The sequence below is a fragment of the Mesoplodon bidens genome (assembly GCF_964165515.1).
Source record: "Mesoplodon bidens genome assembly, chromosome: 19".
NCBI lineage: Eukaryota > Metazoa > Chordata > Mammalia > Artiodactyla > Ziphiidae > Mesoplodon > Mesoplodon bidens.
The window spans coordinates 31,740,197-31,754,046 of record NC_138179.1 but is presented as its reverse complement, the minus strand read 5'-3'; the positions used below and the strand labels follow the sequence as shown (position 1 = coordinate 31,754,046).

The 13,850-nt window shown below is 54.2% G+C and overlaps 1 protein-coding gene across 1 annotated transcript; it reads left to right on the top strand.

The window, feature by feature from the left end:
- Nucleotides 1-10,447: 10,447 nt before the first annotated feature.
- LOC308607534 (forkhead box protein J1-like) lies at nt 10,448-13,400 on the top strand (the record flags this gene model as incomplete). Its single annotated transcript, XM_081219547.1, has 2 exons — nt 10,448-10,945; nt 12,633-13,400. The coding sequence occupies 2 exons, from the start codon at nt 10,448-10,450 to the stop codon at nt 13,398-13,400; spliced, it is 1,266 nt and encodes a 421-aa protein (XP_081075673.1).
- Between the last annotated feature and the right edge of the window lie 450 nt (nt 13,401-13,850).

Sequence of the window (13,850 nt, the reverse complement as noted above, 5' to 3'; positions counted from 1 at the left end):
TCTTTTCTTGGAGAGAAACTCTACAAGATGGTGGAACTGTTACAGACCTTAAATTTAATTAGTGGCTGGGTAGAGGCAGGAAAGAGGTGTGTGGAATCCCCCTAGATGTGCTCCCCAAATCTGCCTCTAGAGGTCTCCTCACTCCCCCGTTTCTGAGCCTGAGGATGGAATTAAGTGGGAACCACCTTTCTCTACCTCCCGTGAAGGGTTTTCAATCTCCAGGCTCCCTTTTCTGGCTGAGGGCTGGACAGAATGGCAGCACTCGCTCAGGAAGTCCTCCTGCACCTTCCAGGCTTACCTTCTGCATCCAGGATGCACGGAGCAGCAGGGTTTCGCCGAGGGTCTGGCAGAAGCCTTTTTAGAGGAAAGAGCACCAACGACTGTACTAAGAAGCTGGGGAGATCAGAGACTTCAGGTCTGAGTCTTGAGGCTGTTTCAGAAGGAGCCAGTTTTCAGCCCTGGCTCAGAATCTGGACCGGTGGTGTTTGTAGCAAGGACTCAAGAATTCAGAGCCAGGCAGCCTGGCAGCCAGTGGTGGTTGCGGCGAGGCTGCGGCAGTGTTTTGATTTGACGTTCTGTGTGTGTGTGTGTGCGTGTGCGTGTGTGTGTGTGTGTGTGTGTGTGTCTTCTCTCCTTTTTACCATTTGCTTTTGGTCTTTCATACCAAACAGCCACAGTTCCGGAGTCCTGCCCCTTAAACACAGAGGAATAAGTATGAGATCTACCAAATTATATAAAATGAAGGAACAACTTATTTCATCTGGGGGTTCCTAACTTAAAAGGGCAATCTTGCCTGCTCTTCATCCTGTCACCCTTAGAGCGGTAAAGCACTGTGGACCTATGTGCCGGACTCCGGAACCCCCAGGGAGTACAGATCCCCGCATTCCGTCTGGCTGTGAGAGATACCTAAACATTTCCTCTCCCACTCACTCCCCTTCCCTGGGGTCCACCTCCACAAGACTATTATTAGAGCCTTAGGGCGGATTAGCACACCAGGACATTTATGGGTATACACAATTTATACCTGCTGAATCCCAGTGCTTCTGCCATTAAAGGGTTTTGTGTCTTGGGCTGGCCTAACCTGAAGCTGACCCCAGACATTGGTGAGTAACCTCCCTCAAATGTGACACAGTGAGCCTCACGCCCACCCTCCAGGGTCAGCTGGCTCCGTCCACGAACTGAGCCCTCTGAAGGGCATGGCTCTCGGCTCTGCCCTGGAGGAGATCACCGTGTGCTGGAGGACCCAGCAATTTCCACACAGCATGAGAAATTGGGTGGTCGTAGGGGCCAGTGGGGGAACACTTCGGAGCATGCTGGACCCCATCTGGCTTCAGGGGGTCCTTCTGGGGGCAGGTGCTGGAAGAGGCAGCTCAGCAGTCCTCGGCCAGAGAATGGAAGGCTTTCCCCAAACTCAGGGGGTTAGGGCTTCATCCTCTCCCTTCAGAAGGGGCATCTCGCTGCACTGGGGGGACTGAATCAGATGGAGTCAGTCTGTGGGATGGGAGGACGACTTGGGGGAGATGAGTGTAGCCTGAACAAGGCCTGGGGGGCGGATGGTTTTCGCGCACATTCTGTGAGTCAGGCGCCCTGCTCACCACTCTTCCATGTCACCTCGCTTAGTCTCACAGCATCCCTGGGGAGTAAGTACTTGTCTCCCATCTGATGGATGGGAAAACCTGGGCTCCAAGTACAGTGACCTGCCCAAGGTCACACAGTCAGTACGTTACAAGCTGGGGCTGTATCCCGGTTTTCTGACTACAGATTTAGACCTTACTAGAGCTTGAACAAGCAGGAGGTCATGGTGATTGGATACAGAGCATGAAGGAGAGAGAAGCACCAAGAGTGGGTTTCCAGCATGGGCAGCGGGTGCTTCTCGTGCAGGAACTGCAGTACAAGGGGGGAAGATGATGAGTTTCGTGGATGGTACCCGGGGGACCCCAAAGCTCCGGAGCTAATGTCTCCTGGGGTTGGTGGCACCAGCTGATAGCAACTCTCGGTGGGCTGTTCAGGTGCAGAAGGAGAGGAACAGCTGTCACTCTGTTCTCTGCCATGCCATTTGGTCCCTGGCACCCTGCTGGGCAGCCAGTCCCTTCCTGCCCCACCCTGGCCCCCACAGCAAACACTAACTCTGAGCCCAAATTAACACACTCTTCTCCCTCCCCTTCACCTCCTCCTGCTCTCGTGAAAGTCTCAGCCAGACTCAGTTTCTTTTCCTGGTCCGCTGTAACACTTAGGCAAACTTCAAGACCAAATAAAGATACAAAGGTGGAGCCTACGGCAAGCTCACAAAACAAGGACCATCCTGCATGTCCCTCCATCAGAGGGCCACCGTGGCCATGACTGTCCCTAGCCCAGTGGACGCCACTGCTCCCAAGTTTCACGTGCTGTGGTTTGCACCCTGTGGGAGTTCCAGGTAATGCGCATCTTGCCAGTTTTCGTGCCAAACTCCGGACTGTCCTGCCAGAGACACCATCTACACCAAACCAAAGGTCCGGTAACCTTCCTTTCCTCTTCTCAGGTGCCTGGCAGGCTGACGACAACGTGGTCAGTCGTCGGAACACGCAGTGCAGACGCTCATCTTCTGGCAGCCTGGAGGACCCCGAGAACAGGCTCTGCGTGTGGGATCCTTTGGCCATCTGAGAGCCTTAGCCCCTGTACCAGGGCTCTCCTCCCGTTCTCACATCCCATCCTGGCCTCATGGCACCACTGACCTCCTGGGCATCCTCAGCAAGACACACGGAGACGTTTTAGACCCACGTGAAAGCTGGATGCTGAGGGCACCTGACCCTTCTCCCAGACTCATCTTCTTCCGCAACCGTGATCCTTCCCCTCTCAGAAGGGACTGGAAACCTCTTTTCTCCTTGTGGGCTAAAGCCACTCGAACTGCAGCTCATGAGACCCTTTGCAGAGAGTCTCTGGAATGTTTCCACTGTATCTTGATCTTCAGGTGGAGCTGTGGCCTACAGACTGGTTATTTCTTGTGCATCTTTTCTTTTTTTTCTCCTTAGGAGGTAGACCAAGAAGACTCAAGAGTTTGGGTGACTTCATTACAAACACCCATCTGGCATTTTCTAGTCTCTGGGACATCATGACCAATCTGAGACCTGCAGTTTGGGGTGGCGTTGGGGGATGACTCCTGTGAGAAGGGAAAGCCATATTGCACTGTAAGTGGGGTTTCCCTCAAAATGCATTAGGAGCTCCTCTCTCAAGGACAAGAAGCAGTGGCAACCACCAGAAGGTTGGTTGGGAAAACAGTTCTTGCTTCTGGTAGCAGAGGCTATGCCTCGTGTGTCTGCTTAGGAAGGAGGCCTTGAATCTGAGAACCCCTCAGTTAAATGATGACCTACCGGGGACTTCTTTATGATCAGGTGCACTCAGGAAGGCCTGGGGCTCCATCCTAAGGTGACACTGCAAAGGCATTTTTGACCCCCTCTATGTACCAGGCACTTGCTAGGGACTGTCGTATATTATCACGTTTCATCACTACCGCCCTGTCAGGTGGCATTCTTATCCCTGCTGCCCCCGTCTCCACCCCGCTTTTCTGAAAGAGTTGAAGAAAGAAGCTGAGAGAGGGGTGGACCGGTGGTTCTCATTTGGTGCCCAGGAACCCCAAAGGAGGTTGGGGGAAGGGCTGAGCTGGGGTCAGTGGTGGTCTGGGAGGCTCCCCACCCCACCGGTTTTCCTCCCCTGTCCTCCAGATCAGCTGAGCCTGATGGGGGGAGCCGGAGGTACTGCCTTCCATAGGCTCATCAGAGATTTAGAGATATTGTTCAAATCACATGTGCACCCCACCTCACTCTGGTGTAGGGCATAGAAATAACAGCCTGAAACAGCAAGACCGTAAGCTGTTGGCTCTTCGTCCCTCAACACTAGTGTTATCAATGGATTCCTCATAGCTCTCTGATAGATGCATTGTCTGCTGGCTTTTGGAAGAGGTGGTTATTTAGTGGAGCATGAGATTGAGAAGCAAAGTGGGATGCAACATTTTGTGAGGCTGAGATATGACAGAGCCCTAGGCTATGCCCACCATGATGGCCTGAATTAGTAGTTGGAATTGTTGCCCTAGAAGAGCTTTTCAGGGTCCTTCCCAAGGCCTCAAAGAGAGCCCAGTGCCGGGGCATGTTTTGCACCTCCTGGGTGGCTGCTTTGCGCCACCAGGTGCGTGGTGACCCTCACTGCCTGGTGGTTGCGGTTCACATCCTGCCCTGGGGGTGGGCAGGGGGAGGCCTGTGGTCCTGACAGACACTACATGAGCCAAGCCTGAATCTCAGCTTCTGCCTTGAGTTCCCGTGTCCACCCGCTCTGAAATCCTGCAGTGGGCTCTGCTGTTTCAGGCCCCATTTAATGTCCTTCCTTTCCCCGAAACATTCTTACAGCCCCTTTCATATTGATGATTCCAGCAATAACCACACTTCCTGATCTCCTTGAAGTCTGAGTCCCAGAAGCACTAGGGAAGGGGGCGCTCCCTTAGCCTGGGGTGGTGGTATACAGATCCACCTCCTCTCCCGGCAGGTAGTATTCAGAGTGTGGTGTTACCTGAGATGAAGGAGATGCAGGTAAACAGTTGCCACAGTGGCCAGGAACCCTAAGAGGAAGCCATTGTCTTCACCCTTTCTGGAGGGTCTGTCTTCTCCCAGGAAGAGGCTCAGAGAGATTCCTCAAGGCCTTGGTTCCATAACCAAGACATACCCGGGTGAGAAGTGGCCCTTCACTCCTGTTTCTCAGACAGTTCCTGCTCTCTCCCCCATCCCCTCACCTCTTTGCCCTCATTTAGCTCTTTGGCGAGCAGAAATATCCCATCCAAAAGGGCTGGGATCAGGGAACAGGGCACAGAGCCTGGTCGGGGAACAGGACAGCCGCCCCAGTCATCATCTGGAGATGGTCATGTTGTTAGCAGTTGACCCACAGAGAATATGACGGGGCCTGGTTTCTCACACAAGGACACAGACTAACCAGAGGCCTGGGGCTCCTTCCTGCCACACTCAGGTCGGACCTCACCTATGAGCTCACTTCCAGGTGGTGTGGTGATCCCAGCCTTCTCACAGAGTCCTTTTTCCTTCTCCTCCCCAGTCCCATCCCACCAGAGGTCATGCCCACGCTGGGGCATCTCCTGGGCACGGATCCACACACGTTAAGCCATCTCACCTGGGGAGAGTTTGTGTCCTGTTCACCTGACCTTGGCAAGCTGCTTGCTCACTTTGCTTTAGGATCTGCACACCTAGTGTGTGTAAGTATGTGTGTACTGTTGTGCCAGCTGTGTACCCCTCACTCCCTGGAGTACACTCATGGGCACACGACAGTGGGGACGTCAAGGATGCAATATTTATGGACTGCTGCATGATTCTTAAAAATGAATAAAACTGTTCACAAGGGAAGGAGAGCTATTAATTGCGCAGTTGGCTTATTTGTGAAAGTTTCTGTCCGACTTTCTCCAGCACGCTTTTAATACTTTGACTCAATAACAACTCACACTGCAGAAATATAGAAGATCATGAGAGATTACTACAAGAAACTCTATGCCAATAAAATGGACAACCTGGAAGAAATGGACAAATTCTTAGAAATGCACAACCTGCCAAGACTGAATCAGGAAGGAATAGAAAATATGAATAGACCAATCACAAGCACTGAAATGGAAACTGTGATTAAAAATCTTCCAACAAACAGAAGAAGCCCAGGACCAGATGGCTTCACAGGCGAATTCTATCAGACATTTAGAGAAGAGCTAACACCTATCCTTCTCAAACTCTTCCAAAATATAGCAGAGGGAGGAGCACTCCCAAACTCATTCTACGAGGCACCATCACCTTGATACCAAAACCAGGCAAGGATGTCACAAAGAAAGAAAACTACAGGCCAATGTCACTGATGAACATAGATGTAAAAATCCTCAACAAAATACTAGCAAACAGAATCCAACAGCACATTAAAAGGATCAAACACCATGATCAAGTGGGGTTTATTCCAGGAATGCAAGGATTCTTCAATATACACAAATCAATCAATGTGATACACCATATTAACAAATTGAAGGAGAAAAACCATATGATCATCTCAATAGATGCAGAGAAAGCTTTCGACAAAATTCAACAGCCATTTATGATAAAAACCCTGCAGAAAGTAGGCATACAGGGAACTTTCCACAAGATAATAAAGGCCATATATAACAAACCCACAGCCAACATTGTCCTCAATGGTGAAAAGCTGAGACCATTTCCACTAAGATCAGGAATAAGACAAGGTGGCCCACACTCACCACACTTATTCAACTTAGTTTTGGAAGTTTTAGCAACAGCAATCAGAGAAGAAAAGGAAATAAAAGGAATCCAAACTGGAAAAGAAGAAGTAAAGCTGTCACTGTTTGCAGATGACATGATACTATACATAGAGAATCCTAAAGATGCTACCAGAAAACTACTAGAGCTAATCATTGAATTTGGTAAAGTAGCAGGATACAAAATTAATGCACAGAAATCTCTGGCATTCCTGTACACTAATGATGAAGAATCTGAAAGTGAAATCAAGAAAACACTCCCATTTACCATTGCACCAAAAAGAATAAAATACCTAGGAATAAACCTACCTAAGGAGACAAAAGACCTGTATGCAGAAAATTATAAGACACTGATGAAAGAAATGAAAGATGATACAAATAGATGGAGAGATATACCATGCTCCTGGATTGGAAGAAACGATATTGTGAAAATGACTCTACTACCCAAAGCAATCTACAGGTTCAATGCAATCCCTATCAAACTACCACTGGCATTTTTCACAGAACTGGAACAAAACATTTCAAACTTTGTTTGGAAAAACAAAAGACTCCGAATAGCCAAAGCAATCTTGAGAATGAAAAACGGAGCTGGAGGAATCAGGCTCCCTGACTTCAGACTACACTACAAAGCTACAGTAATCAAGACAGTGTTTTACGGGCACAAACACAGAAAGATAGATCAATGGAACAGGATAGAAAGCCCAGAGATAAACCCACCCACATATGGTCAACTTATCTTTGATCAAGGAGGCAGGAATGTACCGTGGAGAAAGGACAGCCTCTTCAATAAGTGGTGCTGGGAAAACTGGACAGGGACTTGTAAAAGTATGAGATTAGATCATTCCCTAACACCATACACAAAAATAAGCTCAAAATGGATTAAAGACCTAAATGTAAGGCCAGAAACTATCAAAGTCTTAGAGGAAAACATAGGCAGAACACTCTAGGACATAAATCCCAGCAAGATCCTTTTGGACCCACCTCCTAGAGAAATGGAAATAAAAACAAAGATAAACAAATGGGACCTAATGAAACTTCAAAGCTTTTGCACAGCAAAGGACACCATAAACAAGACCAAAAGACAACCCTCAGAATGGGAGAAAATATTTGCAAATGAAGCAACTGACAAAGGATTAATCTCCAAAATTTAAAAACAGCTCATGCAGCTCAAGAGCCAAAAAAACAAACAACCCAATCCAAAAATGGGCAGAAGACTTAAATAGGCATTTCTCCAAAGAAGATATACAGACTGCCAACAAACACATGAAAGAATGCTCAACATCATTAATCATTAGAGAAATGCAAATCAAAACTACAATGAGATATCATCTCACACCAGTCAGAATGGCCATCATCAAGAAATCTAGAAACAATAAATGCTGGAGAGGGTGTGGAGAAAAGGGAACACTCTTGCACTGCTGGTGGGAATGTGAATTGGTACAGCCACTATGGAGAACAGTATGGAGGTTCCTTAAAAGACTAAACATAGAACTACCATATGACCCAGCAATCCCACTACTAGGCATATACCCTGAGAAAACCATACTTCAAAAAGAGGCATGTACCAAAATGTTCATTGCAGCTCTATTCACAATAGCCCGGAGATGGAAACAACCTAAGTGTCCATCATCGGATGAATGGATAAAGAAGATGTGGCACATATATACAATGGAATATTACTCAACCATAAAAAGAAACGAAACTGAGCTATTTGTAATGAGGTGGATAGACCTAGAGTCTGTCATACAGAGTGAAGTAAGTCAGAAAGAGAACGACAAATACCGTATGCTAACACATATATATGGAATTAAAAAAAAATGTCATGAAGAACCTAGGGGTAAAACAGGAATAAAGTCACAGACCTACTTGAGAATGGACTTGAGGATATGGGGAGGGGGAAGGGTAAGCTGTGACAAAGCGAAAGAGAGGCATGGACATATATACACTACGGAACGTAAGGTAGATAGATAGTGGGAAGCAGCCGCAGAGCACAGGGAGATCAGCTCGGTGCTTTGTGACCGCCTGGAGGGGTGGGATGGGGAGGGTGGGAGGGAGGGAGATGCATGAGGGAAGGGATGTGGGAACAGATGTATATGTATGACTGATTCACTTTGTTATAAAGCAGAAACTAATAAAAAAATAAAAATAAAATAAAAATTAAAACAATAAATACTTGGGAAGGAAAAAAAACTTTGACTCAAGACAAGCTGGACATGGAGGAGTGAGAGAGGGCAAGGGGTATAGGGAAAGACATGTTTCTGGGTGTGAGCTGGTGTACCATCCCCTGGGCACAGCTTCTGCGCAGAGGCCTGATAAGGAGCCCTCACCTCCACCCACCCCCTTCAACCAGAGAACTTCCAACTGCTGCTCCTCAATCATTGAAGAGCAGGAAAGCTGGTGACTAGAGGGAGGCTGGGGGAGGGGAGGAGGAAGGACCACAGTCCACCGTTAGTGCGTCACTTAAAGGCTGGTGAAATTAATGGGGCAAATGACCCCAGTCACAGAATTTGGCAAGTCCACGGCTTTCCTGGGTTTCACCCACCGGCTCTGTTTCCTCGGCTATCTGGAAAGGAGGGAGAGCACTTGCGAAGAAGCCTCTGGAATGTCAGCTTCTGGGAATCTTGCTGAGGACGGGGCGGGGAGGGAGCGCTTACCGGGAAACACTGGATTACCCTAGCCGCCTTGGGGTGTCTGCGACCGGGGCTGCGGTTTCTGCGGACCTGAGCGGCAGGTGGCATCGGAGAGTCAGACCTGCTTGCGGGCACCAAGACGACACTCGGTCGGGAGACAGGGACAGGCCGCAGAAACGTGAGGAAGTGCCACTCGCAGCCCAGAGGAGAGGAAAGGAAAGCCCCAAGCATGCACCCAGCCCTGGCCCCCGCGCCACGGGCTGCGTCCCAGGAGCCGTCGCCACCTCTGAGCAGCCCAGATGGGAAGGGGGTGGGGCGGAGTACGGTTCCCGCGGCGAACTGCTCGCCGAGGGCCCCGGGGCCTCTGCGGGAGCGCCGAGCCGCGCGCCTCTCCGAGCCCGGCGCGGGGCCCTCGGGCGGGAATGCGCGGAGCCGGGACGCGATGGCGGGTAGGGGACTGGGTCGCGCGCGGGAGAGGGCGGCAGGAGGGAGCTGGAAGAGAGTTACCGCGTGAGAGAGCGGTTAAGAGCCCGCGGTCTCTTTGGAGATGCCCTGGCCAATGGCAGAAGCGGAAGCTGTTTATATGGGCGGGGCGTCGCCACGGCAGCAGGAGACGCCTTGTGAGCGGCTACTGAGTGCCGGTCCCTGGCCGCTGGCTTTCAGAGAGGCGCCGGCGGGCGTGAGTGGCGACGAGGATTGCTGGCTGGGCCCTCGAGCTGGGAGCAGAGAGCCGCGGTGAGGGTGGGCGGTGGGAGGAATTTCTTTGAGAACCTTCCTTTGGCCCGGGCTGCGCTCTGAGCCAGGAAAGGGACGGGGAGGGCTGCAGGCCGTGGGAAGGGAGGGCGTCAGTACCAGCCCGCTCTCCCATCCGTCCCCGACGGAAGTGGTGGGCCCGGGGACTGACATCAGAGGCGTCTGGGGGACACTCACTTCCCGCCCCCTTATAACTCTCTGTATTGTTTCCTTCCTTCCCCTTGATCCCCATCCTAATATCCCTTTTCAAAGATCAGACGACCTCCCCCGCCCCCCGACCCGTCGTACTGCCCTCCTGGACTCTCTCGCCCCATTTCCATTGGTTGTGGACGGAGAGAGGGGGGTTAATTCCCCGCTTTGAGGGAGAAAGGGGTGGCCTCGCATGCCCCTACACTATTCCCTCGTTTGGCTAATTAAGTCTCCTCTAAAAGATCCAAGAGGAAAAGAGCGAGGCGAACCCCCTGTGGGTCGGACCCCCGGGCACACCTTCTGTTTCCCAGACCTCGGCAGTAAAAGATCCTCCCCAGCTGCAGGAAGGATTTTAGTAAGAGCCTCCCCCCTCGCCCACACTCTCCCCTCGGGGGTGGGGAAAGAGGGCTCAGTTCCCGCTCTGGTTCCCGCAGGCACCACATTCCCTTTGGAGGAGGCTATCCCCGGATCGCGGGATGGAAGCCCGCTTCCGGGAGGCTGCGTAACTGAAGCCGCGGGAGTCAGCGGGCCGGAGAGCTCGGCGGCCACCCTCGGCTCGGCTCGTGGATGTTGACAGCCCCCTCGGAGAGTGCCCGCAGATATGGCGGAGAGCTGGCTACGCGTCTCGGGAGCAGGGGCAGCGGAGGAGGCCGGACCGGAAGGCGGCCTGGAGGAGTCCAACGCCCTGAATGACAGCCTGACCAGCCTGCAGTGGCTGCAGGAATTCTCCATTCTCAACGCCAAGGTCCCCGCCCTGCCTTCAGGGGACACCGACCCTCACGGCTACCACGAGCTGTCAGGCTCGGCCGAGCCGGGGTCTCCCCTGGCGGCGGACCCCGCCTGCCTGGGGCAGCCGCACACACCCGGCAAGCCCACGTCCTTGTGCACGCCGCGGAGCGCCCCCTCGGGGCTGCAGGCCTCGCCTCCCGACGACGTGGACTACGCCACCAACCCGCACGTGAAGCCGCCCTACTCGTATGCCACGCTCATCTGCATGGCCATGCAGGCCAGCAAGGCCACCAAGATCACCCTGTCGGCCATCTACAAGTGGATCACGGACAACTTCTCTTACTTCCGCCACGCTGATCCCACCTGGCAGGTAGGGAGGCACTCCCTCCCTCCCTGCCCATGCCCGCGCGGACTGGACTCACATCCCAGATCCGCAGGCCAAGTAGGCGCGGTACGGCCAGGGCCCCGAGAGAGGAAGGCCGTCCAGGAAGGACCTCAAGGGAGCCCAGTGCTTGGACTGCTGCCCCTTTGACTTCAGAGACGGAGGAGGGAGGATGTTCAGAGGGCTGCAGGGGTGCCGACATAGAGGTTCAAGTGGAAAGAACTTGTCCCTCATCCGGCAGGCTCAGCCCAAAGACCAGGGCTGAACTATGCGTGGACACAGCCCCCCAGGGTAGGTTGATGGACTGAGGGACACATTTGTGTCCCAAGTCCTGGAATTCCTACACACTACCCTCCTCAAGGTCAGTTTGTCAGGGCCTGACTGGAGGCAGAGCATGGTTGCTGCCCGGCTCTGCATCCCGCCTGCTTTCAGTTGGCTGGAGGGGCTCTGGGAGGGGAGAGGGGTGTGCTGCAGGGTGTGGTGGCCATCTGTGTCCCAGTGGAAGGGCTACGGGGCCTTCCGAAAGCTGCTGTGCCAGCCCCCACCCCAAGGCCTCCCTAGTTTCCTGCCTACACTCCTCCCCCTCTTCTCATCAACCTCCCTGCAGGGACAATTATCTCAGCCACGTGCTTTCCACAGGGGCTCTTTCCTCCCACACTGGCTTCATGTTCCAAGTCTCCGGAACCTGGCACAGAGCAGCCAAGGGGCCCAGACCACCATGTAAACCTCCCAGTCTTGCCAGGGCGCACTACTCACCTGCCGGCCCCACCCACCAGGCCCCAGACCCCTGTGCCCCAGCGTGGTTTGGACTGTGCACCCAGGCGTGAACAAGGCAGGATGGTGATTCAGGCTGGGCACACACTGCCCTCAGCCTCTTCGACCATCAGGATCAGGGGCTCCTTGGGGACAGAGACCCTGAGGATGCACAGATCCTTCCCTGTGGCACAGGTCACAGGATCAGAGTTCCTGTGATCACAGCTATTCCACGTTTGCTTGGGCCCTGACCCTGGGGCAGGTACCATTTGTAACCTTGGTGAGAAAGCAGAGACCCTCCACCACCCCCCACCCTACCCCAAGCCTGAGAGCCCCCAGGAATGAGCGCTATGCTCTTGGCTGGGTAATAATCAACTGAGGCCTCAGAGCCTGGGGTGGGAGGAGGGGGACATGGTGGGTGAGGGCCCAGGCCAGCAGCCGGCTCTAGAAACAAGGAAAGTCATCAGATCCTCCCACACTTCATCCCCCACCACACACACACACCCTCACACCCACTCACTCATTTCACAAACAGAGAAGGCCAGCCAGGCCCAGGCAGAGGGAGATGGCCGTCCAGGACCTGGGGGAGCCAAGGCCTTTGACCAGAGGCCGCAAGCAGCGGGGTAAGGGAGGGAGGGCAGGACAGGCCGGCACTGAGAGCCACCCTGCGGCTCAGGGCTCGGATGACTGAGCAGGCAGATGTCCTGGCAAATGGGAACAAAAGCCCCCGACAGCACTCCCAGCTCCTGGTGCCCCGTGGCGGGTGTCCCAGAGCCTCCCGCTCGGAGCAGCGCTTCTGTCTCCCCTGCCCCCATCGGAGAGAAGGTGGTGGTGGGACTGGCAGTGGCGCTAGGAGCCCCCCATCACTGACCCCACCCACTCTCCCAGCTGTCTTCCTTCTCTCCTATCTCCCTGTGTCCAGAACTCCATCCGCCACAACCTGTCCCTGAAGAAGGGCTTCATCAAGGTGCCTCGGGAGAAGGACGAGCCAGGCAAGGGGGGCTTCTGGCGCATCGACCCCCAGTACGCCGAGCGGCTGCTGAGTGGGGCCTTGAAGAAGCGGCGGCTGCCCCCAGTCCACATCCACCCGGCCTTTGCCCGCCAGGCCGCGCCAGAGCCCAGCGCCGCCCCATGGGCCGGGCCACTGACCGTGAGCGCCGAGGCCCAGCAGCTGCTGCGGGAGTTCGAGGAGGCCACTGGGGAGGCGGGCTGGGGTGCAGGTGAGGGCAGGCTGGGGCGTAAGCGTCAACAGCCGCTGCCCAAGCAGGAGGCCAAGGTCCCGCGGCCCTCCAGCCCCCTGCTGCTGACCCAGGAGGAGCAGGCTGAGCTGGAACCCCTCAAGGGCAACTTTGACTGGGAGGCCCTCTTGGACTCTGGCACGCTGGACGGGGAGCTGGGCACGCTGGAGACCTCGGAGCTGATTCCGCCGCTGAGCCCTGCCTCACACGGGGACGTGGACCTCACCATCCATGGCCACCACATCGACTGCCCTGTTACCTTGGGGCCTCCAGTGGAGCAGGCTACCGAAAGCCTGGACTTTGATGAGACCTTCCTGGCCCCATCCTTCCTGGAGCACCCCTGGGACGAGAGCACCCGTAGCTCCCTGCCCCCCGAGCCCCTCTTTGAGGCCGGGGATGCCACACTGGCCTCTGACCTGCATGACTGGGCCAGCCTGGCCGCCTTCTTGTAAGAAGCCAGGCCCTGCCCCACCTCCAGACAGCACCGAAGTCTGGGCCCAGACTGCCCCCCTCCCCGCCAGTGCAGGCCCATGGACACCCTACCACCCAGGCAGGGGCTGGGCCCGGTCAACCCACCAGGCCACACGGCCCCCAGCCCAGGCCATCCTCAGATTCTAGTCCAGCAGGCTGAGAATTGGGGCCCAGGACCAAAATTGCTGCCTCCGCTCCCCAGCCCCCCATACACACAGTGTTTCATGGATCCACTTCTTCCCTGCCCCAGAGACACGCTAAGGGCCCTGCACTATGAGAGCTGCAGCTTGGAGGGGCCCTGGCCAAGCTGGAAACATCAGTACAGGGCCCGCCCCAGAACACCTTAGCTTCGAAGCTTCTCTCTCTCCTGCTCTCCTCCCCAGGTCTCTATCCAGAGCAAGTTCCCAGGTACAACAAATGCTGATTAGGTG